Genomic DNA, 25,822 nt, shown 5'->3' on the forward strand with positions numbered 1-25,822 from the left:
CAACCTGCACAGTTGCTTTGAGCGTCCTATGGACTCGGACTCCAAGATCCCTCTGATCCTCCACATTGCCAAGAGTCTTACCATTAATACTATATTCTGCCATCATATTTGACCTTCCAAAATGAACCACTTCACACATCTGGGTTGAATTCCATCTGCCACTTCTCAGCCCAGTTTTGCATCCTATCAATGTCCCGCTGTAACCTCTGACAGCCCTCCACACTGTCCACAACACCTCCAACCTTTGTGTCACCAGCAAATTTACTAACCCATCCTTCCACTTCCTCATCCAGGTCATTTATAAAAATCACAAAGAATAGGGGTCTCAGAACAGATCCCTTAGGAACACCACTGGTCACCGACCTCCATGTAGAATACAAACCATCCACAACCATCCTTTGCCTTCTGTGGGGAAGCCTTTTCTGGATCCACAAAGCAAGATCTCCTTGGATCCCATGCCTCCTTATTTTCTGGATGAGCCTCACATGGGGAACCATATCAAATGTTACTGAACAACAGATAACATTAGAGCACAGAGAAGTACAGAACAGGAACAGGCCATTCAGCCTGCAATGGAACAGTACAGACAGGAATAAGCCCTTCCTTTGTCTTATGATCTTATCTTCTTGCCTAAAAGTTTGTGAAGATTCCACATGACATGACAAACTTCTATAGATGTGTGACAGAGAGTATACAGTATTGACTGGTTGCATCAGAACCTGGTATGAAAGCACCTATAGTCTTAAACGAAAAAAATCTACAAAAAGTATTGAATACTGTGCAGTCCTTCGTGGGTAAAGGTTTGTCCTCTATTGAGCTCATCCACATCAAACACTGGTGCAGAAAAGCAGTGTCCATGATCAGGGACTGTGACCACACAGGTGTCTCCCTTCTCACTCCTGCCACCAGGAAGAAGGTACAGGAGCCTCAGAAGCCACAGCACTAGGTTTCCTCAACCATTAGGCTCTTGAACCAGTGGGGATAACCTCACTCAGCTTCACTCGCCCCATCACCAAACTGTGTTCCCACAATCTATGGACTCGCTTTCAAAGACCCTTCATCCCATGTTCTTGATATTTATTACAAATTTGCTTAATTGTTTTCTTTTGTATTTGTACAGTTTGTCATCTTTTACACATTGGTTGTTTGTCCGCCCTGCTGGGTGTGGTCTTTCATTGATTTAATTCTAGTTCTTGAATTTATTGAGTATGCTCACTAGAATCTCAAGTTTCAATATGGAGACATATATGTACTTTCACAATAAATTACTTAGAACTTTGAAGAAGATACTCTCTGGCTAAAAAAAAATCCTCCTTATCTCTGAAAGGATCATCCCTCAATTTTCAGGCTGTGCCCTCTAGTTCTGAATACCCCCACCATAGGAAACACATTCTCCACATCCACCCTATCTAGTCCTTTCAACATTCAATAGGTTTCAATGAGATCTTCCAGCATTCTTCTGAATTCCAGTGAGTACAGGTCTAAAGCTGTCAAATACTCCTCATAGGTTAACCTCTTCTTTCTCACAGGTCAGTGGCGGTTATTTAAAAAGGGTTTTTTTAAAAAGAGGCTTTGTGTAAAACGTCTGCTAAAAACGTCTTTTTGTCTTTTTCCCCCTCTCTTACTGTACCAATTAAATGGCTCTAGTGTGCTCTCTGTGCCGGATGTTGGAGAACTGGGAGACCCAGAGTCTTCCAGGGAACTACATCTATGTGAAGTGCATCCGGCTGCAGCTCCATGAAGACCATGTTAGGGATCTGGAGCAGCAACTGGATGACCGAGGAGAGTGAGGAGATCATCGATCGGAGTTACAGGGAAGTGGTCACCCTGAAGTTGCAGGAGGCGAGTAGCTGGGTGACCGTCAGGAGACAGTTAGAGCAGAGCACCCCTGTGGCCATTCCCCTCAAAACAAGTATACCATTTTGGATACTTCTGTGGGGGGATGACATCTCGGGAAAATGCCACAGCGACCTGGTTACAGGCACTGGGCATGAGTCCGTGGTGCAGAGGGAAAAGAGAGAGAAGAAGGGAGTGGTAGTGATAGGGGACTCAGTAGTGAGGGGAACAGACAGGAGATTCTGTGGATGTGAACAGGACACCCAGATGGTATGTTGCCACCTAGGTGCCAGGGTCAGGGATGTCTCAGATTGCATCCACAACATTTTGGAGAGGAAAGGGGAGCAGCCAGATGTCTTGGTACATATTGGTACCAATAACATAGGAAGAAAAAGCAGCAAGGTCCTGGAAAAAGAATTTAGAGAGCTAGGTAGAAAGCTGTGAAGCAGGACCTCTCAGGTAGAAATTTCTGGATTGCTGTCTGTGCCATGCGCCAGTGAGGGTAGAAAACAGGATGATTTGGGAGATAAATGCATGGCTGAGAAGCTGGTGCAGGGGGCAGGGCTTCAGGTTCTTGGATCAGTGAGATCTATTCTGACTGAGGTATGACCTGTTCAAAAGTGATGGGTTGCACCTGAACCCAAAGGGGACCAATATTCTCGCAAGTAGTTTGTTCGAGCTGTTGGGGAGGGGTGATTTGGCAAGGGGGTGGGAACTGGAGTGAAGGGAGTCAGGATAGGACGGATGGTAAAAAGGTAAAGATAGCATACAGTTAGATTGTCAGGAAGGGCAGGCAGGTGATGGGACTTAGTTGCAGCCAACAAGCTGAGTATCAAATCATTAGGGATGCAGAATCAGAAAGTATAGCAAATATAGTACTTAAGGTGCTGTATCTAAATGTATGTAGTATAAGAAATAAGGTGGATGTTGCAATATTACGGATTGCCAGGTTTGATGTGACCATCTCTGTATTGTGACTGAAGGATGGTTGTAGTTGGGAGCTGAATGTTCAAGGTTACATTATATTGGAGGGATAGGAAGGTAGGTAGAGGGGGTGGTGTGGTTCTACTGGTAAAGAATTACATCAGATCAGTGGAAAGATGTGACATAGGATCAGAAGATGTTGAATCCTTGTTGGTTAAGGAATAACAAGGGTAAAATGATGTTGATGGTGATTATATACAGGCCTTTCAACAGAGTTGGGAGGTGGACCACAGATTACAACAGGAGATAGAAAAGGTGAGTCAAACAGGCAATGTTATAATAGTCATGGGACATTTTGACATACAGGTCAATTGGTAAAAACAGGTTGGTAATGGATCTCAAGAGAGTGAGTTTGTTGAATTCCCAGGAGATAACTTTCTGTCATTGAGCCTACTAGGGGATTAGCTATACTGGATTGGGTGTTATGTAATGAACCGAAAGTGATTAGGGGGCTTTAGGTAAAAGAACCTTTGAGTTTGTCTCACACCTTTCCCTTTGTAATAGCAATGGCACTCACTCCTACTCCCAGACACTCATGGACCTCTGGCACACTGCTAGTGTCTTCCACAGTGAAGGCAGATGCAAAGTACCCATTAAGTTCATCTGCCGTTTCTTTGTCCCCCATTACTACCTCACCAGCATCATTTTTCAGTGGTCCAATATCAACTTTCACCTTCCTTTCACTTTCTATATAACGAAAAAACTGCTTTACATTATTGCTAGTCTGCCTTCATTTTTCAACTTTTTTCTTACACATCTTTTTTAGTTGCCTTTTGTTAGAATTTAAAAACTTCCTAATTATCCAACTTCCCATTCACTTTGGCTACTTTACTTTGCTTGGCTTTTATGCAGTCCTTAACTTCCTTTGTCAGCCATAGTTGCCTACCCCTGCCATATGGGAACTTCATCCTCTTTGGGCCATATCTATCCTGTGCCTTGTGAACTATTCCCAGAAACTTCAGCAGTCTCTGCTCTGCTGTCATCCCCACCAGTATCCACCTCCAATCCACCTGGGCAAGCTCCTCTCTCATGCTTACGTAATTCCCTTTATTCCTTTGCGATACTGTTACATGTGAGTTATGCTTCTCCCTCTCAAATTGCAGTATGAATTCAATCATATTATGATCACTGTCTCCTTGGGGTTCTTTTACGTGAAATTCCCTAATAAGATCTGGGTTATTGCATAACACCCAAGCTAAAATAGCCTTTCCTCGAGCAGGCTCAAGCACAAGTTGCTCTAAAATACTATTTTGTAGGCATTCAACAAATTCCCTGTCTTGCATTCCAACAGCAAGCTGATTTTGTCAATCCCCTTGCATATTGAAGTCCCCCATCACAATTGTGTCATTACCCTTATTACATGCCTTTTCCAGTTCCCTTTACAATCTCAACCCCACATCTTGGCTGCTATTTGGAGGCCTATAAATATAGTTTTTTTACCCTTGCAGTTTCTTAACTCCACCCACAAAGATTCAACATCTTCTGGCTCTATATCACCTCTTTCTAAAGTTCTAAATTTCATCTCTTACCAACAGAGACACATTGCCATCTGTGCCTTCCTGTTTGTCCTTGTGATACAAAGTATATCCTTTGATGTTAAGCTTCCAACTATGGCCTTTTTTTCAGCCGCAACTCAGTGATACACAAAAATACAACTGCAGATGCTGTGGATCAAAGAATATGAACACAACGCTGGAAGAACTTAGCAGGTCAGGCAGCATCCGTGAGAAAAGAATAGCCAATGTTTCAGGCCGAAATCCTTCATTAGGAAAGATGAAGGTGATGCCCACAAAGTCATACTGACCAATCTCTAATTGTACTACAAGTTCATTCACTTTATTCCAAATACTACATGCATTTAAATACAGCACCTTCAGCCCTGTATTCTTTGCCCTTTTGAATTTTGCCTCTGTGGTACAATTTAACTCTTTGCTCTGTCTGTATGTGTACCCAATTATTGGCTTATCCTTCCTCACATTGATGTTACACCCATCATCTACCTGTAAACTTGCTGGTTCATCCTCCTACCATATCAGTTTAAACTACTTCTAACAGCTCTAGTAAATCTGCCTGCAAGAATATTGGTCCTCCTTGGATTCATGTGCAACCCATCCCTTTTGTACAAAGTGATCTGAGTCAACAAGTTTTCATTGGTTCTCACAAAGGAAATGGGCTAGATCTCAGTGACAAGGTAGGAGAGGGAAATCATCGCAGCAGTTCTGGTGGATATTTCTGGATCTTCACTGGTCACAAATGAGGCATCAGGAGACTGGAGGATCTAAACTTGGTCTCCCTTTTCAAGATGGCAGCGGGGAAAAGCCTGGTAACTCTAGATCAATGACGAACATCAGTGGCTGGGAGGTTAATGAAGAAAACTCTAAGGGACAGGATTAATGATCATTTGGAAAGGCTGGAACTGATCATATTCAGCCAACATGCATTGTTTCTGTTTGAACAATTTGATGGAGGTAATGAAGGACTTTGATGAAGGCAGTGCCGTAAATGTCAACTTCAGTAATGTCTATGATGAAATCTCACATGGGAAATTGGTTGAGAAGATTCCAGCCCATGGGATCCAAAGCAAGTTGGCAGATTAGATCCAAACTTGAGAATCAAGAGACTGAAGTTGTGGATGCAGAAGCAGATTGCTAATAGAAGAGGGCAGTTTTTGTGATTAGATCCTTTGGACTTGTGGTGTTCGACAGGAATTGGTGTTATTTGAATGATATTGGAAATGAATTGAACAGGAAAATGGCTCACTTAATCAGATGACACAAAGATTGGTGGAGAGTGGTCTTAGGGTACAGAATGATATGGATCTATCGGTGAAATGGCAGATGAGTTTAATCCATGAAGCTGAGGGATGACACAGTTTCATAGTACTCATGAGGTTAGGACATACATCATGAATGCTGGGATTTATTAAAGAAGAGCTCCTTGTGTTGCAAGACCAAAGATCCTTAAAGGCAGCAGCAAAGGTAGGACAGTCTTGTGAGATAATGGCCTTCATTAGTCAGACATTGACTAGAAGGTTAGGTACTTTATATTGCACCCTTATAAAATCTTGGCTAGGTATCCTCAGTTCTGGTCAATTCACAATTGGATGTGGTTGCAATGGAGATGTTGCATTGCAGATTCTCTGGGCGAGGAAGCTTCAGCTATGAACAGAGTAATGCTGCCCTTTTTACTCTCCAGGTGATGAGCTTGTTTCTCGCTTCTCCTCCCTTTCACCCCTCACATCACTCCATCCCTCTCACTCCTTCCCCTGTCCCCTTCCTCACCCCTACCTCCTCCATCTCTCTCTCCTCCCCATCATTTCTCTCACTCCGCACTCTACCTAGTCATCTTTCCCCCTCCCTCCTCGTCCCTCAGTCCCCTCACTCTCCACTCTACCGTCTCACTTTTACCCCTCCCTCCTCACCCACTCTTCCCCTGCCCCTCATTCCCCCTCTCCCTGCTCTAACCCTCCCTCCTCGCCCAATCTACTCCTAGCCCCCCTCTCACTCTACCCCTCAACCTTCATTCCCCGCTCTCCCCCTCGCCCTCGCCCCATTTCCCTTCCTCTCTATCCCGCAACCGTTGTGCGCTCCTGTGACCGATGCCGCCTCTGCCCGATTATTCCCAAAGCCGCAGTTCCGAGCCCAGGCTGATTCGTTGCGCTGACTGACGGGCTGAGTTTAAACTGCTCCTAGTCTCCTCCTCCATCCCCCCTCCCTCAACACAACCCCCCTCCTGAGCCCCATCACTTCTCCCCCTCCCAGTCTGGACGTGCTCTCTCCCAGAACCGTGACGCTCGTGCCGCCGGTCCCACTCGGCCATCTCAGCGGCTGTCAGACGGAGAGAGGGAACCCAGGGCCGGGACCGAGACCGAGAGGCTGCCGAGCCGGTGTCCATGGCCGTGTGACCCTGATCCTGCCCGTCTCTGCCTGATAGTCTGCGACCCGCTCAGTTCTCCGCTCTCCGCTCCTGATAGTCGGCACCATGACCGGCAGCTCAGACACCAGGTGGAAGTTAAAAGGCTCCTGCCGGCATCTCCTCTTCTCGCTGCTTCTCTGCGGCTTCGTGCGGGGTTACAGCGCGGCGCCAGGTAAGTTCAGAGCGAGCGGCAACCGGGATGATTGTCCTCTTTCTCCATCCCTCATTCCCTCTTCCCTTCCTCTATCTTTCATTCCGCCCTCCTTTCCTCATTCCCTTTCTCTCTATCCCTTATTCCCTTCCACTCTACCATCCTCACATTTCGTTCAAACCTCCTCGTCCTCTGCCTCAATTCTCCCTCGTCCCCAACCCCTCCCGTCCTCTACCCCAATTCTCCCTCGTCCCCAACCCCTCCCGTCCTCTACCTCAACACTCCCTCGTCGTCTACCTCAACCCTCCTCATCCCTTCTCAAATTCTCCCTCAGCCCTCCTCACCCTCACTTCTCCTACTCTCACCCTCACTGTCCCTCACCGTCTCATCCCCCGTTTTCTCTCCATTGCCCCTCTTGTCCTGTCTCTCTATCTCCCCCCTATCTCCCTTGTCTTTTTATCATTTCTTTCTTTCGCTCTCTGCCCCCTCTCTTTTACTCCTTTCCCCCCTACCCCTCACCCCAGGTTATTGACAGCAGTTGGCCGAGTGGACTAGTCGGCTTGCTGGCAGCGACGGCTCCTGCCCCTCCCCGGGGCTGGACTCTGTGTCAATGGTCCGCAAGGTGTGTGCGGAGCTGTTCTCGTTCCCCGGTCCAGCCTGGGCGCCAGAGCCGCCGCTCCGAAATGGCTCCCCCCCCCCCACCCCCACCCCACCAACTTCGGAACGGCGCTGGCGGTCCGTCCAGTCGCGGGGGTTTCAACGCGAGGCTTCCTCAAAGCGGGGAAGTTTAACTGGAATTGAATACAATTTTAAAACACACGTTATAATCTGACTTTCTGCCAACGCCGTTCTGCCAATCTAGTTGGTGCTGGTTCCTTGAAACTCCTGCCCAGTCTCTCTATCTAGGTTTCCCAAGGAACCTGCAGGCACAGCAGGTCCAGGCAGAGGCCCCCTCCCTTTCTCCTCCTCGCCTCACCACTCACATACAGAGTGTGGGAGAATGGTGCAGTCGGTAGGGGAGGGTTGCAGAGGGACCAGAGTGTTAGGGACCTATCATAGAGTAACACAGCACAAAACAGACCTTTCGGCCCAACACCCTTTCTGACTAAGCAGCCTTCCCCCACATCCAAATTCTTATGGTTTTCCTCAGCCATTTGGATTTGGTCAATATCCCTCTGAATCTTTCCTATTCATGTCCTAACTAACCTGCCCTAATGTTTTTTATACATTGTAATTGTACTCATCTTTCCTACTTCCTCTGGCAGCCCATTCCATATACCCAACTCCGGCTGTGTGAAAATCCTGTCACCCCTTCCTTTTTATACCTTTCCCCTTTCCCCTTCAACCTATGCCCTCTAGTTTTAGATCTCCGACCCTGGGACAAAGGCTGTGACAGTTTTATTTATGTGTCCCTCAGGTGATTTTATAAACCTCTATAAAGTCACCCCTCAGCCTCCACCACTCCTGGGAAAACAGTCCTAACCTCTCTTTATAATTCAAATCCTTCAGTCCTTATGAATCCTTAATCTTCTCTAGTTTAATCACACCCTTTCTGTAGCGAATTGTCCAGAAATGCAATAGTACCATGGGCGCGGTCTCACCAATGTCTTGTACAGCTGGAACATTACTTTCCAGTTTTTGTAATCAATGCCTTGACTGACGAAAGCCAGTCTGCCAACCTCTCTACCTGTCTCACACTTTCAAGGAAGTCTGAACTGTACCTCTGAGTCTTTCTGTTCCCCAGGGGCCCTAACATTTCCTGTGTAAAGCCTGCCCCACTTTAATTTGTCAAACTGTAACACCTCACACTTGGCTGAGCTAAATTCTATCAGCCATTTCTTGGCTGTCTTTCCCAGCTGACTTCAGACAATCCTCAATGTCTACCACATAACCAACTCTGGTTTCATTGGCAATCTTTCTGACCATGCCACGTACATTCCATCCAAATTGTTAATGTAGCTGACAGATAACAGTGGACTCAGCACTGATCCCTATGCTCAAAGGTCTCCAGTCCTGACAAACAACTCTCCACTACCTTCCTCTGCCTCCTATCACTAATGGACACAGTTGGCCAATTCACCCTGGATCCCTTGTGATCTAACTTTTCTGACATAACTACCCTATGGGGCCTTGTCAAAAGCCTTGCTGAAGTCCAGGTCTACTCCACTGGCCTTGCAGTTCAATTCATTACAACAAGAGAAAATCTGCAGATTCTGGAAATCCAAGCAACACACACAAAATGCTGGAGGAACTCAACAAGCCAGGCAGCGTCTATAGAAAAGAGTACAGTTGACATTTTTGGCCAAGACCCTTTAGCCAGTTCTGCTGAAGGGTTTCAGCCTAAAATGTTGACTGTACCATTGTTCCAGTTCAACAAGTCACCTTGATCAAGTTTGTGAGAGCTGGTTTTCCATGCACAAAACCATATTGATGGCCTGAATCAGTGGGGAGTGGTGGGTGAGGAAGGCTGGTGCAATGTCTTTATAGATGGGGGAAGGGGCACAGATTGTGATACAGTATTACCCACCGTCTCTGTACCCATCTCCACCTACCCCATTCCCCATCACTTGGTCTCTGCCTTCAAGTTCTCCTTCACTCTATTTGTTCAATATAGTGAGAGTTTCTATCCACTCAGGCAGTGCTTCCGATTCCACCCCCTCCCAGGCAAAATAAATTTGGCATAGACTCGTAAAACACTGTAGCACAGAAACAGGTCCTTTGGCCCATCTAGTCCCTTCCAAACTGTTATTCCGCCTAATCCATTGGCTTGCACCTGGACCATAGTCCTTCATACCCTTGTTTGCATAAGTCAATCTGTTAACCAAATTTCTCTTGTATGTTGAAACCAAATCCAGCCCACCACCTCCACTGGTAACTCATACCACATTCTCACTGAGTGAAGAAATTCTCACCCGGGTTCCCTTTTAATATTTCCCCTTTCACCCTTAACCTATGACCTCTAGTTTTAGTCTCACTCAACCTCTGCGGAAGAAGCCTGCTTGCATTTACCCTATACATACTCCTCATAGTTTTGTATACCTCCATCAAATCTCCTCTTAATTTTCTACATTCCAGGGAATAAATTCCTAACTTATTTAATATTTCCTGATAACTCAGATTTCTCAGACCTGGCAACATCCTTGTAAATTTTCTCCACACCTTAGTTACATCTTTCCTGTAGGTAAGTGACCAAAACTGTATATAATACTCCAAATTAGACATCACCAATGTCTTAAATAGTTTCAACATCCCAACTCCTGTACTCAGGACTTTGATTTATGAAGGCCAATGTGCTAAATGTGTTACAGGTAGATAAAGTTTCTTTCCAACTCTGTAACACCACTTCCAAGGAATTATGGATATGCATTCCCAGGTCCCTTTGTTCTACCACACTCCTGAGTGCCTAATGCTCACCATGTACCTAGAAACATAGAAAACCTACAGCACGATACAGGCCCTCCGGCCCACAAAGTTGTGCCGAATGTGTCCCTACCTTAGAAATTACTAAGCTTACCCATAGCCCTCTATCTTTCTAAGCTCAATGTACCTATCCAAAAGTCTCTTAAAAGACCCTATCGTATCCGCCTCCACCACCATTGCTGGCAGCCCATTCCACGCACTCACCACACTCTGCGTTTTTTAAAAAAAAACTTATCCCTGACATCTCCTCTGTATCTCCTGTGTCCTCTTGTAGCAACCACTTCAGCCCTTGGAAAAAGCCTCTGACTATCCACATGATCAATGCCTCTCATGTACCTATGCTGGTTGATCCTCCAAAAGTGCAACACGTTATACTTGCCTGAATTAATTTCCATCTGCCATTTTCCAGCTGGTGCAGATCCCACTGCAAGTTTTGATAGTCTTCCTTGCTGTCCACTACACCCCCAATCTTGGTGTCATTCGTAAATTTACTGATCCAGTTTACCACATTATCTTCCAGATCATTGATATAGATGACAAACAACAATGGACCCAGCACTGATCCCTGCAGAACACCACTAGTCAGAGGCCTCCAGTCAGAGAGGCAACCATCTACAACCACTCTCTGGCTTCCCTCACAAAGTCAGTGTCTAATCCAATGTATTACCCCATTCTGAATGCTGAGTGACTAAACTTTCATGACCAGACTCCCATGCAGGGCCCTGTCAAGTGCCTTAATAAAGTCCATATAGACACCAACCACTGCCTTGCCTTCATCCACTTTCCTGGTAATTTCCTCATAAACTCTATAAAATTAGTTAGACTTGACTGACCTTGCACGAAGCCATGCTGACTATTCTTAATCAGTCTATCCAAATACTTATACAGTACACCCAGTCCCTTAGAGTACCCTCCAACAACTTTCCCACTACTGATATCAGGCTCACCAGCCTATAATTTCCTGGCTTATTCTTAGATCCTTTCTTAAACAATGGAACAACATTGACTATCCTCCAATCCTCTGTCAGCTCACTTGTGTCTAAGGATGATTTAAATATCTCTGCTAGGGCCCATACAATCTCTGCAATTGCCTCCCACAGGGTCTGAAGGAACACGTTGTCAGGCTTTGGGGATTTATGCTCACTAATTTGCTTCAAGACAGCAAACACCGCCTCCTCTGTAATCTGTATAGGATCCATAATCTCACTCCTGCTTTGCCTTACTTCTATAGATTCTGTGCCCATTTCCCGAGTAAATACAGGTGCAAAAAATCCATTTAAGAACTCCCCAATCTCTTCCATCTCCACACAGATTACCATTCTGATATTCCAGAGGACCAATTTTGTCCCTTCCAATCATTTGTTCTTAATATATCTGTAGAGCCCCTTAGGATTCTCCTTCACCTTTTCTGCTAGGGCAAAGTCATACCTTCTTTTAGTCCTCCTGAATTCCTTCTGGTTTCTACCTGTCTAAAAAGTGGGAAAAGTGGGGTGAGTGTGTCAGTGTGTGTTGAATGTGTCAGTGCGTGAGGTAAGTGTGTCAATATGGGCATGAGTGCTTCAGTGTATGTGTGGCTGGGCGTGTCAATGTGGGGGTTAGTGTGTCAGTGTAGGAGTGAGGGTGTGAGTATGTCAGTGTTTGGGTGTCAGTAAAGGGGTAAGTGTGTCAGACTGGGTGTTAGTGTGTCAGTGTGGGGTTGAGTCTGTTAGTGTGTGAGGTTGATAGTGAGAGTGTGGAGGTGAGTGTGTCAGTGAGGGTGTGGGTGTGTCAGTGTAGGGGTAAGTATGTCAGTGAGGGTGTGGGTGTTAGTGTGTCAGTGTAGGGGTGAGTGTGTCAGAGTGGGTGTTAGTGTGGAGGTAAGTGTCAGTGAGGGTGTGGGTGTGTCAGTGTTTGGGTGATAGTATAGGGGTAAGTGTGTCAGACTGGGTGTTAGTGTGTGAGGTTGATTGTGTCAGTGAGAGTGTGGAGGTGAATGTGTCAGTGAGGGTGTGGGTGTGTCAGTGTAGGGGTGAGTGTGTCAGTGTAGGGGTGAGTATGTCAGTAAGGGTGTGGGTGTTAGTGTGTCAGTGTAGGGATGAGTGTGTCAGAGTGGGTGTTAGTGTGTCAGTGTGGAGGTGAGTGTGTGGGTGTGTCAGTGTTTGGGTGTCAGTATAGGGGTAAGTGTGTCAGACTGGTTGTTAGTGTGTCAATCTGGAGTTGAGTTTGTTAGTATGTGAGGTGATTGTGTCAAAATGGTGTGAGTATCAGTATGTGTGGGGTGAGTGTGTCAGTGGTTGGGGTGGATGTTTAGTGTCTGGGTTGAGTGTCTCAGAATGTGGTGAATGTGTCAGTGTGTGGTGAGTGTGTCAGGATGGGGTTAAGTGTGTATGGTGAGGGTGTCAATGTGTGGGGTAAGTATGTCACTATTGATGAGAGTGCTTCAGTGTATGTGGGGTATATGTGTTGTGTGGCTGAGAGTGACAGTATAAGGGTGAATGTGTCAGTGTAGGCTGAGCTTGTGTGGGTGTTAGTGTGTCAGTATGGAATTGAGGGTGTCAGTATGTGGGGAGAGTGTCCATGTGCGTGTTTGTGCTCTTCCTCCGTCCCTCCTCTGTAGAAACCACCTGGGTTTCCCCCCCAACTCCCTCCATCTTCCCCTCATCTCTCTCCATCTCCCCCACCTCTGTCTCTCTACAATCTCCCACCCCATCACTCATGCCTCCCATCATCGACCCCTCCCCCATGTCTCCCAGAGTCTGGACCCACCCCATGTGAGGCTTGGTCACACCCTGAAGCCTTGGCCTTCACTGTCACACATTCGCCCGAAGTCCGCGTCATTCCCAGAGCCAATTCCCGGATTGTGAAGGGTGTCTCTGAACTCAACCTCCCACTTCCACTAGACACTGTTTGGATCAGATCTCTCAATTTCCTACCTCTCCAAACCTGCACTTCAATACTCTTCCCTTTCTCAATACCCTCCCTACTCATTCCTGTCCCCCTCTTCAATACCTTTCCTCCTTATACCTCCCCCTCATTCCCTTCTCCTCTTCTCTCCCACTTTATTTACTTGCCCCTCCTCAATACCCTCCTCCACCTCAATTCCTTCTCTCTCCTAATACCCCCCTTGTACTTTCCCCCAATGACAACCTCTCCTTTCCCCATATCCCTGCCTCACTTCATGAACTCCTGTTCCCTCACAAAAAAGATTTATTTCCCTCACCCATTGAATCTCTTCCCTTAGCCCTTTGGTGGGGGAGAGGCGATGGGAGAATAGGAGACTCCTGCTCAGGAGATCAGGTCCTACCCCACCCTCCCTTCACTTTGCATAGTCTTAGCTCGGAATTCCCTGATTCACAAAGCATCTCATCCTAAACAATCCGATTAGTATTCCTGACCAGTCTGTGGATCCTTGGAATAATTCTTGAATATCCCTGAGTTTGCCAGGATGGGCGCTGATCCCGTGACTTAGAGCCAGGACTGCAGTTTGTAACTCCGAATGGGAATTCCAGGGGTGTGAATCTGTCCATCACTGGAATTGAACTGATTCATAGAACTTCAGACCCTCCGGTCCCCACACTATTCCCTGTCTCTGTATCCCCTCTGGCCCCTACACACCTTCCTGTCTCTGTATCCCTTCCCACCCCTTCACCACTCTGTCTCTGTATCACTTCTGGCCCCTACACCCCTCCCTGTCTCTTTAATTCCTCCAAACCCTACACCCCTCCATGTCTCTGTAACCCCATCTATCCCCTACACCCCTCCCTGTCTCTGTAACCCCTCTGACCCCTACACACCTCCCTTTCCTTTCTCTTCTCTCTCCCTATCTCCACCTCTCCCCCACCTCCTGTGGAACTCTGTGTGAAGGTTTGGTTTTTTGTTTGCTTTGCCTGATCACAAGTTCTGGAGAATTTGCCTTGTTATAAATAGTTCGTCTGTGGCCACAAACTATCGGTTTATCTGTGGCCTGGTGTGTGGTGGGTGGCATCTCTCACCTCGGCCTCTCTCACTGACACGTTGCAGGCAGGGGTGGGATTAGTGGTGGTCGGATCCCTTCACTGCCCCAGGCCTGGCCTGGGTTACTTCCCACCTCTCTCACACACACTCTCTCTTTGTCCCTGCACACAGACTGCTTCTGTGCTGCAGCTCTCAACGATGCATTGATTCTCTCGAGGCAGCAACCCCTCTCTCTCAGGTTTCGGTTTGGAAAAATAATCAGTCACCATGCCAGACTGCCGCCTGTCCCTGCACAAGGCAGAGGTTCGGAAATCCTTCCTAGCCCCTTCCTGAAGAATATTCCAGCTCTGCACGGCCAACGAGCTGGAAGATTGGAAGAGGTGGAGAGGGCTCAGGGACCTCAGGAGCAAGCGGATTGAAGATATCACTGCTGTCCCAAGTAACCTTGCCTCCAGCTGAGAGAGGATTGCCTTCCTGCTCCTCCACAAGTGCCCCGGTGGAGCAGTGTGTAGAGCTCGCAGTAGCGGAGAGCTAGGTTCAAATCCCTCACAGAGTCAAACAGCGAGGAAACAGGAGCTTCAGCACATTTTGTCCATGCCACCCACCACAATCACTCAGCTAGTCCAATTTGTACAAATTACTTTGAACTTGTCCTTTTCATCCAATCCCTTATCCAAATCTCCTTTGATCATTATTGTTTTAACCTCAGCCACTTTCATTCCATCTGTGGGGCGCTGTCTGTCTGAAGAAGTTACCAATCAGGCACTGTTTGAATCTTTTACCTCTCACCTTAAAGCCATGATATCTAGTTAGTACACCTTGCTGAGGAAAAAGAGAGTGTGCATTCATCTTGTCTGTATCTTTCACAATATTATACATATTATACACCTTTGTAAGTTAGACCCACAATCTCCCACGTACACTCAGAGGAATAAGGACCTGTCGAACCTTTCCCTCCAAAGTAAGGAGGCATGGGATCCAAGAGGAAATTGCTTTGTGGATCCAGAACTGGCTTGCCACAGAAGGAAAAGAGCGGTTGTAGACGGGTCAAATCCTGCATGGAGGTCGGTCACTAGTGGTGTGACTCAGGAATCTGTTCTGGAACCCCTTCTCTTTGTGATTTTTATAAATGACCTGGATGAGGAAGTGGAGGGATGGGTTAGTAAGTTTGCTGATGACACAAAGGTTGGAGGTGTTGTGGATAGTGTGGAGGGCTGTCAGAGGTTACAGCGGGACATTGATAGAATGCAGAACTGGGCTGAGAAGTGGCAGATGGAGATCAACCCAGATAAGTGTGAAGTGGTTCATTTTGATAGGTCAAATATGATGGCAGAATATAGTATTAATGGTAAGACTCTTGGCGGTGTGGAGGATCTGAGGGATCTTGGGGTCCAAGTCCATAGGACACTCAAAGCTGCTGCACAGTCTGATTGTATGTTTAAGAAGGCATACATCAATTGTGGGATTGAGTTTAGGAGCCAGGAGGTAATGTTGCAGCTATATAGGAGCCTGGTCAGACCTCACTTGGAGTACTATGCTCAGTTCTGGTTACCTCATTACAGGAAAGATGTGGAAAACATAGAAAGGGTGCAGAGGAGATTTACCAGGATGTTGCCTGGATTGGAGAGCATACTTTATCAGAATAGGTAGAGTGAACTTGGCCTATTCTCCTTGCAGCAGCAGAGGATGAGAGGTGGCCTGATAGAGGTGAATAAGATGTTGAGAGGCATTGATCTTGTGAATAGTCAGAGGCTTTTTCCCAGGGCTGAAATGGCTAGCACGAGAGGGCATAGTTTTAAGGTGCTTGGAAGTAGGTACAGAGCAGATGTCAGGGGTAGGTTTTTTACGCAGAGAGTGGTGAGTGCGTGGAATGGGCTGCCCGTGACAGTGGTGGAGGCAGATACGATAGGGTCTTTTCAGAGACTCCTGGATAGGTAAATGGAGCTTAGAAAAATAGAGGGCTATGGGTAATCTTAGGTAATTTCTAAGGACAGGACATGTTTGGCACAGCTTTGTATTGTGCTGTGGGTTTTCTATGTTTCTAACAGGCTCTTGAGTCTGGCAGTATCATCAGAAATTGGCTACACATTTTCTAGTTTGCTGATGCACTTTCTATAAATGTGACTTTAGAGGCTGTCTGTGCGAACTTTGCACATTTTCCTTGTGACCACAAGGGTTCCCCTTGGTGCTCCAGTTCCATCCATAAAATGATAAGACATTGCTGCAGAATAGGCCATTCAGCCCATTGAGTCTGCTCTGCCCTTAGATCATGGCTGATCTATTTCTTTCTCAGCCATTCTCCTGCCTTGTCCTTGTAACTTTCCACCCCTGACTTCTCAAACATTTATCGACCTCTGTTTTTACAGAGCTGGCCTATGATTTCCTTTCTTCTGCCTCTCTCGCTTCTTGAAGAGTGCACTGATATTTGCAATTTTCCTGTCTTCCAGAACCATAACAGAATCTAGTGATTCTTGATAGATCATTACTAATGCTTCCACAATCTCCCTAACAATCATTTTCAAAATCCTGGGGTGCAGTCCATCTGGTGCAGGTGACTTAACTACCTTCAGATCTTCCAACTTCCCATGCACCTTCTACCTATTAATAGCAATTGTGCTCACTTTTGCCTCCTGATACTCTCAGACTTCCACCATACTGCTTGTGTTTTCCACAGTAAGGACTAATACAAAATACTTGTTCATTTTGTCCACCGTTTCCTTGTCCCCCATTACGACCACTTCAGCATCATTTTCCAGTGGTCAGATAGCTACTCTCACTTCTCTTTTATTCTTTATATATTTAAAAATACTTCTGGTATCCCTTTTGATATTATTGGCTCGCTTATCTTCATATTTCATCTTTTTCCTTACCACTTCTTTAGTTTCCCTATGTTGTTTTTTAAAAGCTTCCCAATCCTCTAAATTACCACTAAGGACAAAGGCAGTATAGTTTCATTAGAGGAAAAGTTTGCCTGATGAACCTGGTGGAATTCTTTGAGGAGTTTACAAGTAGGATAGATAAGGGGGAGGCAGTATATTTGGACTTTCAGAAAGTGCCACAAATGAGGCTGCTTACCAAGTTAAAAGCCCATGGTATTGCAGGACAGTTATGACATGGTTAGAGCATTGGCTGATTGGTAGGAGGCAGCGAGTGGGAATTAAAGGATCCTTTTCTGATTGGCTGCCAATGACTAGTAGTGTTCCACAGGGGTTGGTGTGGGAACCACTTTTTTATGTTGTGTATAAATGATTTAGATGATGGAATAGATGGCTTTGTTGCAAAGTTTGCAAATGATATGAAGATTAATGGAGAGGCAGGTCATGTTGAGAAAAAAGGTAGGTTTCAGAAGGACTTAGACAGATTAGGAGAATGGGTAATAGAGTGGTAAATGAAATACAATGTTGGAAAATGCATGGTCATGCACTTCGATAATAGAAATAAATGTGCAGACTGTTTTATAAACAGGGAGAAAGATCCAAAAATCTGAAATGCAAAGGGACTTGGGAGTCCTTCTGCAAAACACCCTGAAGGTTAACTTGAAGGTAGAGGTATTGGTGAGGAAGGCAAATGCAATGTTAGTATTCATTACAAGAGGTATTATGCACATTATGCATATTATGATATTATGCACATTAATACGAGGCTGAGAGCATGGTGCAGGAAGGAAGGGTTCAGGTTTTTGGATAATTGGTCTTTGTTCCAGGGACATTGGGATCTGTTTCGAAGGGACGGTCTACATCTGAACCGGAGGGGTACTAACATTCTTGCAGGAGTGTTTGCCAGTGCTGCTCGGGGGGGTTTAAACTAGATGTGCAGGGGGCAGGGATCCAGATCCAGAGGGTTGGTCAGAAGGAGCATGGGGTTAAATGTGTAGAAGGTTTGGGTGATCTTGAGAAGGTCATCAAAATTCAGGGTGTAATTAGCCCGATGGAAGTTCAAGGAGCTGGGTTAGGTACAGTAGACAGTGTTTTAAGCAAAGAGAGGAGGAATGGGCTAAGAATTCTATACTTGAATGCGCGTAGTGTCAGAAATAAGACAGATGAGCTTGAAGCTCAGATGAAAATGGGGAACTACGATATTGTTGGGATAACGGAGACATGGCTGCAAGGGGATCAGGCCTGGGAATTGAGTGTACCAGGGTATACGTGCTATTGTAGAGACAGAAATATGAGAAGAGGGGGTGGGGTGGCCCTGTTGGTGAGGAATGAGATTCAGTCCTTAGCAAGGGGTGACTTAGGAACAGGGGAAGTAGAGTCTGTGTGGATTGAGCTGAGGAACAGTAAGGGTAAAAAGACCCTAATGGGTGTTGTGTACAGGCCCCCAAACAGTAGCGTGGATATTGGGTACAAGTTGATTAGGGAGTTAACATTGGCATGTGCTAAAGGTAATGTAGTCATTATGGGAGATTTCAACATGCAGGTGAACTGGGAGAATCAGGTAGGTGCTGGACCCCAGGATAGGGAGTTTGTGGAGTGTCTAAGGGATGTATTTTTGGAACAGCTTGTGCTTGAGCCAACCAGGAACGAGGCTATTTTGGACTTGGTGATGTGTAATGAACAGGAATTGATAAGTGATCTTGAAGTAAAGGAGCCATTAGGAAGTAGTGATCATAACATGATAAGTTTTTACCTACAATTTGAGAGGGATAAGGGCAGATCAGAGGTGTCAGTGTTGCAATTAAATAAAGGAGATTATGGAGCCATGAGGGAAGAGCTGGCCAAAGTTAAATGGGTGGATGCCCTGGCAGGAAAGACAGTGGATCAGCAGTGGCAGATATTCTTGGGGATAATACAAAAGATGCAAAAGCAGTTCATTCCAATGAGAAGGAAGGATTCAAAGAGGGGGAAGGGGCCACAGTGGTTGACAAAGGAAGTCAGAGATTGTATAGCATTAAAGAAAAAGAAGTATGACAGGGCTAAGATGAGTGGGAATACAGATGATTGGGAAAGTTTTAAGGAGCAGCAGATCATCACTAAAAAAACAATACAGAGGGAAAAAATCAGGTATGAGCTCAGTCTAGCCAGGAATATAAAAGGGGATAGCAAAAGCTTTTTTAGCTATGTGAAGAGAAAGAAGATAGTTAACAACAATGTTGGCCCCTTGAAGAATGAATTGGGAGAAATTGTTATGGGAAACAGGGAAATGGCAACAGAATTTAATGCGTACTTTAGATCTGTCTTCACCAGGGAGGACACAAGCAATCTCCCAGATGTATGGATGGGCCAGGGTCATAAGATATCAGAGGAATTGAAACAGATTGACATTAGGAAAGAAACTGTGATGAGTAGACAGATAGGACTGAAGGCTAATAAATCCCCGGGTCCAGATGATCTGCATCCGAGGGTTCTAAAAGAGGTGGCTCAGGAAATTGCGGATGCATTGGTAATCATTTTCCAATGTTCCTCAGATTCAGGATCAGTTCCTGAAGATTGGAGAGTGGCTAATGTTATCCCACTTTTCAAGAAGGGAGGGAAGGAGAAAACGGAGAACTATCGCCCTGTCAGCCTAACGTCAGTCGTGGGGAAGATGCTTGAGTCCATTATTAAGGACGAAATAGTGGCATATCTTGATGGCAGTAATAGGATTAGGCCGAGCCAGCATGGATTTACCAAGGGCAAATCATGCTTGACTAATCTGTTGGAGTTTTTTGAGGGTGTAACAAGGATGTTAGACGAGGGTAAGCCAGTGGATGTAGTGTACCTAGATTTTCAGAAGGCATTCGATAAGGTGCCACATAGGAGATTGGTGAGTAAAATCAGAGCTCATGGCATTGGGGGCAGGGTTTCAACATGGATAGAAAACTGGTTGGCAGATAGAAAGCAAAGGGTAGCAGTGAATGGGTGTTTCTCGGACTGGCTGGAGGTGACTAGTGGGGTACCACAGGGCTCTGTACCGGGACCACAGCTCTTTACGATTTATGTCAATGATTTAGATGAGGGCATTGAAAACTATATCAGCAAGTTTGCTGACGATACTAAACTGGGTGGCAGTGTGACATGCGAAGAGGACGTTAGGAGAATACAGGGAGACTTGGATAGGCTGGGTGAGTGGGCAGATACTTGGCAGATGTCATTCAATGTGAATAAATGTGAAGTTATCCACTTTGGAAGCAGGAACAAGAGGGCAGAGTATTGTCTGAAAGGTGTAGAGTTAGATAAGGAAGAAATGCAAAGAGACCTAGGAGTCCTAGTTCACCAGTCAATGAAGGTGAATGAGCAAGTGCAACAGGCAGTGAAGAGGGCAAATGGAATGTTGGCCTTTGTTACAAGAGGAATTGAATACAAGAGCAGGGATGTCCTTTTGCATTTGTACAGGGCCCTGGTGAGACCACACCTGGAATATTGTGTACAGTTTTGGTCTCCAGGTTTAAGGAAGGACATTCTGGCAGTTGAGGAAGTGCAGCGTAGATTCACTAGGTTGATTCCTGGGATGGCAGGGCTGTCTTACGCAGAGAGATTGGAGAGATTGGGCTTGTACACGCTGGAATTGAGGAGATTGAGAGGGGATCTGATTGAAACGTTTAAAATAATTAAAGGATTTGATAGGATTGAGGCAGGAAATATGTTCCAGATGTTGGGAGAGTCCAGTACCAGAGGGCATGGATTGAGAATAAGAGGTCAGTTATTTAAAACAGTGTTGAGGAAGAGCTTCTTCTCCCAGAGAGTTGTGCAGGTGTGGAATGCACTACCTCGGAAGACGGTGGAGGCCAATTCTCTGGATGTTTTCAAGAAGGAGCTAGATAGATATCTGATGGATAGGGGAATCAAGGGATATGGGGACAAGGCAGGGACTGGGTATTGATAGTGAATGATCAGCCATGATCTCAGAATGGCGGTGCAGACTCGAGGGGCCGAATGGTCTACTTCTGCACCTATTGTCTATTGTATAGCATACAAGAGCAAGGATCTGATACGGAGGCTTAAGAAGACACTGGTGAAGCCTCACCTTGAGTATTGTGAACAGATTTGGGCTCCTCATCTAAGAAAAGTTGTGCTGGCATTGGAGAGGGTTCAAAGGAGGTTCACAAGGATGATTCTGGGAATGAAAGGGTTATCATACGAGGAACTTTTGATGCCTCTGGATCTGTACTTGCTGGAATTTAGGTGGATGAGGAAGGATCTCATTGAAACCTTTCGAATGTTAAAAGGCCGAGGTAGAGTAGAAGTGGAAAGTATGTTTGCCATGGAGGGGGAGTCTAGGACAAGAGGGCACAGCTGTAGGATAGAGGGGCGTCCATTTAAAACCGAAATGTGAAAAGATTTTTTTTTTCAGCCAGAGGCTGGTGAATATGTTACCTCAGGCAGCTGTGGAGGCCAGGTTGTTAGGTGTGTTTGAGGCAGAGCTTAATAGGTTCTTGATTGGATACGACATCAAAGGTTATGGAGAGAAGGCCGGAGAGTGGGGCTGAGGAGGGCAAAAAAGGATCAGCCTTGACTGAATGGTGGAGCAGACTCAATGGGTCAAATGGCCTAATTCTGCTCCTATGTCTTACGGTCTTATAGTCTAATTTTTGCTCTATTATATGGCCTCTCATTTGCTTTTATTAGACCATAAAACCAAAAGATATAGGAGCAGAATTAGGCTATTTGGTCCATTGCATCTGTTCTGCCATTTCACCATGGCTGATCATTTTTTTCCTCTCAACCCCCATCTCCTGCCTTCTCCCTGTATCCTTCATGCCCTGACCAATCAAGAATCTATCACCTTCTGTCGTAAATATACATAAAGATTTGGCCTCCGTAACTGCCTGCGGCAAATAATTCCACAGATTCACTAGTCTCTGGCCTCATCACTGTTCTAAAGGATGTCCCTCTCTTCTGAGGCTGAGGCTTTCAATGAATCATAGGCCTGTATTCCTGGATCCCTTTCTTCTACCACCCCACAGTCCCCCGCTGTTCACTGTGTAAGACCTATCCTGGTTGGCGCCTCTGAAATGCGAAACCTTGTACTTGTCTGTATTATATTCTATCTGCCATGTTTCAGCCCATTTTTCCAGTACCCGCTACAAGCCATGATAGTCTTTTTCTCTCTCCACTACACTCTCACTTTTGGTATCATCTACAATTTGGCTGAACCAGTTAACCATATTATCATCCAGATTATTGATATAGATGAGAAACAATGAGGGACATAGCATCAAACCTGTGGCACTGGACTAGTTACAGACCTCCAGTCAGAGAAGTAACCATCTACTACCACTCTCTGGATTCCCCCACAAAGCCAATGTCTCATCAAATTTACTACTTAATCTTGACTGTCAAGAGATTGATCCTTATTGACCAAACTCCCAAGTGGGGCCTTGTCAGATACCCTGCTAAAGTCTTTTTAGTAGGTTTCAAAGAGGTCACCCCTCATTCTTCTGAATTCTATTGAGAACAGTCCCAGAGCTGTCAGATGTTCCTCATATGACAAGCCTTTTAATCATTGAATCGTTTTGTGAACCTCCTTTGAACACTCTTCAGTGTTACCACATCATTCCTAAGATAAGGGGCCTAAAACTGCTCACATACTCTGTGATGCCTCACCAGTGCTTTATAAATTCTCAACATTACATCCTTGCTTTTATATTCGAGTCCTCTTGAAATGAATGCTAGCATCACATTTTCATTCCTCACCACAGACTCAAACTGCAAAAATTAACCTTTAAAAATCTTGCACAATGACTCCCAAGTTGCTGTGCACCTCAGATTTTTGAATTTTTTCTTCAGTTTGAAAATAGTCTAGGCATTTATTTCTTCTCCCAAAGTGCATGACCTACACTTCCCAACAGTGTATTCCATCTGCCCATTCTCCTAATTCTCCTAATCTGTCCTTCTGTAGGCTCTCTACTTCCTCAAAACTACCTGCCCCTCTATCTATATTTGTATTGCCTGCAAAGTTTGCAAATGAAGCCATCAATTTCATCATCCAAATCATTGACATATAACGTAAAAGAATTGGTCCCAACAAGACCCCATGGAACACCACTAGACACCGGCAGCCAACCAGAAAGTCTCCCTTTATTCTCACTCTTTGCCTCCAGCCAATCAGCCAATGCCTTACCCATTCTGACATCTTTCCTGTAATACTGAGGACTCAGAGCTTGTTAGGCAGCCTTGTGTGGCACCTTGTCAAAGGTCTTCTGAAAATCCAAGTACACAACATCCGCCATTTCTCCTGCTTGTTATTTTTTCAATAGGTAGGCATACAAAAGATCACATAAATTCAAGCAGATTTTTTCCACTGAGGTTGGGTGAGACTACAACTAGAAGTCATGGACAAAGGGTGAAAGGTGAAATGTTTAAGGAGAACATGAGGAGGAACTTTGTTAGTCGAAGTGTAGTGGAGTTGCCAGGGCAGTTGTGCACTCAAGCTCCATTTGAACATTTAAGGGAAGTTTTGAGGGGTACATGGTAGGGAGGGTTATGCAGGCTACGGTCCCCATACAGATCAAATGGAATGGATCAGTGGACCCCGTACAGATTAATGGCACAGACTAGATGGAGTGAAGGGCCTATTTCTCCGCCGTTGTGTTCAGTCACGCAATAATTTTAACTGATAAGATTCTATGGGGCATTGATAGTGGGAATCCTTCCCCAGCTGCAGAGATATCTAAAACTAGAGGACAGGCTTCCAGTAGGAGGGATCTGAGGAGAATCCAGAGTAGGCTGGAAAATGGATGTCACTGCGCAAGGGGTTGGTGGGGTCACAATGTTGAACAAGTATCTGGCCAAGTACTTGAATCATCAAGGCAGAAAAGGATGCGGGCCAAGTGCTGGGGAATGTGTTTGGTGTGGTGGGTACTGGAGGGTCAGTATGGAGATGGGGGGGCTGAAAGGCCTGTCCCTGTGCAGTATGAGCTTATGGCAGTAACTCTATTGGGCGCCTCCCTCCCTGTTGGATATCCTCTGCCCATAGATGGTAGGCGAGGGTGCCTGAGATGTATTGAGTGGGGTGAAGATCAGGATTTATGGCCTGCTCTGACTAACATCCCTCCTTCTCTTTTCAGCCAGTCCAGTCGATGTCCTGCAAGCTTTAGAGTTCCAGAATTCCCCAGAGGGTGTGGTGAAAACAAACGGCTTCTGCAAGAACCGGAGGAATGAGCCAGGACCAGATGTGGCCTACCGAGTCAGTAAAAGGGCACAGCTGAGTGCACCAACCAGGCAACTGTACCCCGGTGGGTGAGAGTGGGGACAGAGGAGGGGTCGCAGGTCTGCCTGATGGGCTGGGGGGCGGGTTGCTGGGTCAGGATGTTGTCATTAGGGATGGGGGGGTCAAATGTTGGGGTCAAGGGTCATAAAGTTTTAATGAATTTATGATGGGACAGGAACGGGAAAAGTTAAATGAGAAATCTTTTTCTAGGATTGGAAAATGGGAAAAGAGGCAGTGTACTGAGATGGAGGGGATGGCAAAGGGTGTAGGCAGAAGTTGTAGGTGAAGAATGTAGGCAGAGAGCGTATATAGTGGGTGTAAACAGTGGGTGTTGATGGAGGATAGACAGTGTGTAGGTCAGGTAGATGGTAGGGTAGACAGAGGTTGTGGAATATTCTGGGAGCAGTGATCTCGGGGTAAAGTCCTTGAGAATGCAGTTTTGGTTACCGTGTTGCAGTGAGGAGATGGAGGATAGGAGAGGATTCAGAAGAGGTTCACCAGGATTTAAGGATGGGTTGAACACAGTTGGGTTGTTTTCTCTTGAATGCTGGAGGCTGAGGGGCCGCCTGATAGAAATCATAAAATTGTGGGAGGCATAGATTGAATAGAAAGTCAGAGCCTTAGCCCAGGGTGGAAATGTCAAATATTCGACAGGGTGAAAATTTAAAGAAAAGGAGATGTGCGAGACAGGTTTTTCACACAATATGTTGCCAAAGGCTATTGATGTCTCTGACAACATTTCGCGCTGTTCCATAACATTGTTTCTTATGCTTTAAAGAAAGAAATGTTATGATTGGTGACACTGCCGTGGATCTTTGGTGGGTTGGTGGGCAATTGGAAGGTTTTCAAATAGGCCCTGTAGGAAGTGTCTCAATGTGTGTGTGGGGGGGTTACGTACTGAGGGAGAGCCACAGTAGGGGTGAGATAGGTACTGATGGAGAGTCACACTGACAGAAGGGTGGTACTGAGAGAGGTTCACACTGTTGGAGCTCTCTCTCCTAAAGTTGAAAATTTGCTGGGAAAATCACCAAAGAACAGTTTTGGAGACCACCAGAAGGCTTTGGGAGTGTGCAGTGTTGTCTGGGCAGTGGACTGAAACCGCTTCCTTGCCTAGAAAAATTCTGTTTGGTGAAGTTTTTTGGTCCATGTTTCTTCAGCGCTGAACAGGAAGTGAAGGTGGTGGATTACCAAAGTTTGAGTCTAACTTTGCCAGGAGTGGGGACGGATTTATTCCATTTTTAAAAGTGGAAAACCCCTCCTGTTCAGAGCGCCTAGCCCAGGGTTTCTGTGTGAAGAGGACTTTGGGGTGGTCAGAGGAACAGTGGACCTGCTCAGAAAAGCTTTCATTGGTGCTGAGGTGTTTTACACCGCATGGCCTTCCCTGCCTATCCACTCCTTTTTCCCCTTTTGTTCCATCCCATCTCATCCCTGAACTGTTTCTTTTTGACTGTT

At 45.8% G+C, this 25,822-nt stretch overlaps 1 protein-coding gene across 1 annotated transcript in view; it reads left to right on the forward strand.

Annotated features, from left to right (window-relative positions):
- Nucleotides 1-6,801: 6,801 nt before the first annotated feature.
- Nucleotides 6,802-25,822, forward strand: part of LOC132402321 (collagen alpha-1(XI) chain-like) — a 404,241-nt gene continuing 385,220 nt past the window's right edge. The window contains exons 1-2 of the mRNA XM_059985200.1: nt 6,802-6,907; nt 24,228-24,395. Of these exons, the coding sequence (XP_059841183.1) occupies nt 6,802-6,907; nt 24,228-24,395 (274 nt within the window). The remainder of the gene's footprint in view (nt 6,908-24,227; nt 24,396-25,822) is intronic.

This window comes from Hypanus sabinus, chromosome 11 (genome assembly GCF_030144855.1).
Source record: "Hypanus sabinus isolate sHypSab1 chromosome 11, sHypSab1.hap1, whole genome shotgun sequence".
In the NCBI taxonomy this organism is placed as follows: Eukaryota; Metazoa; Chordata; class Chondrichthyes; order Myliobatiformes; family Dasyatidae; genus Hypanus; species Hypanus sabinus.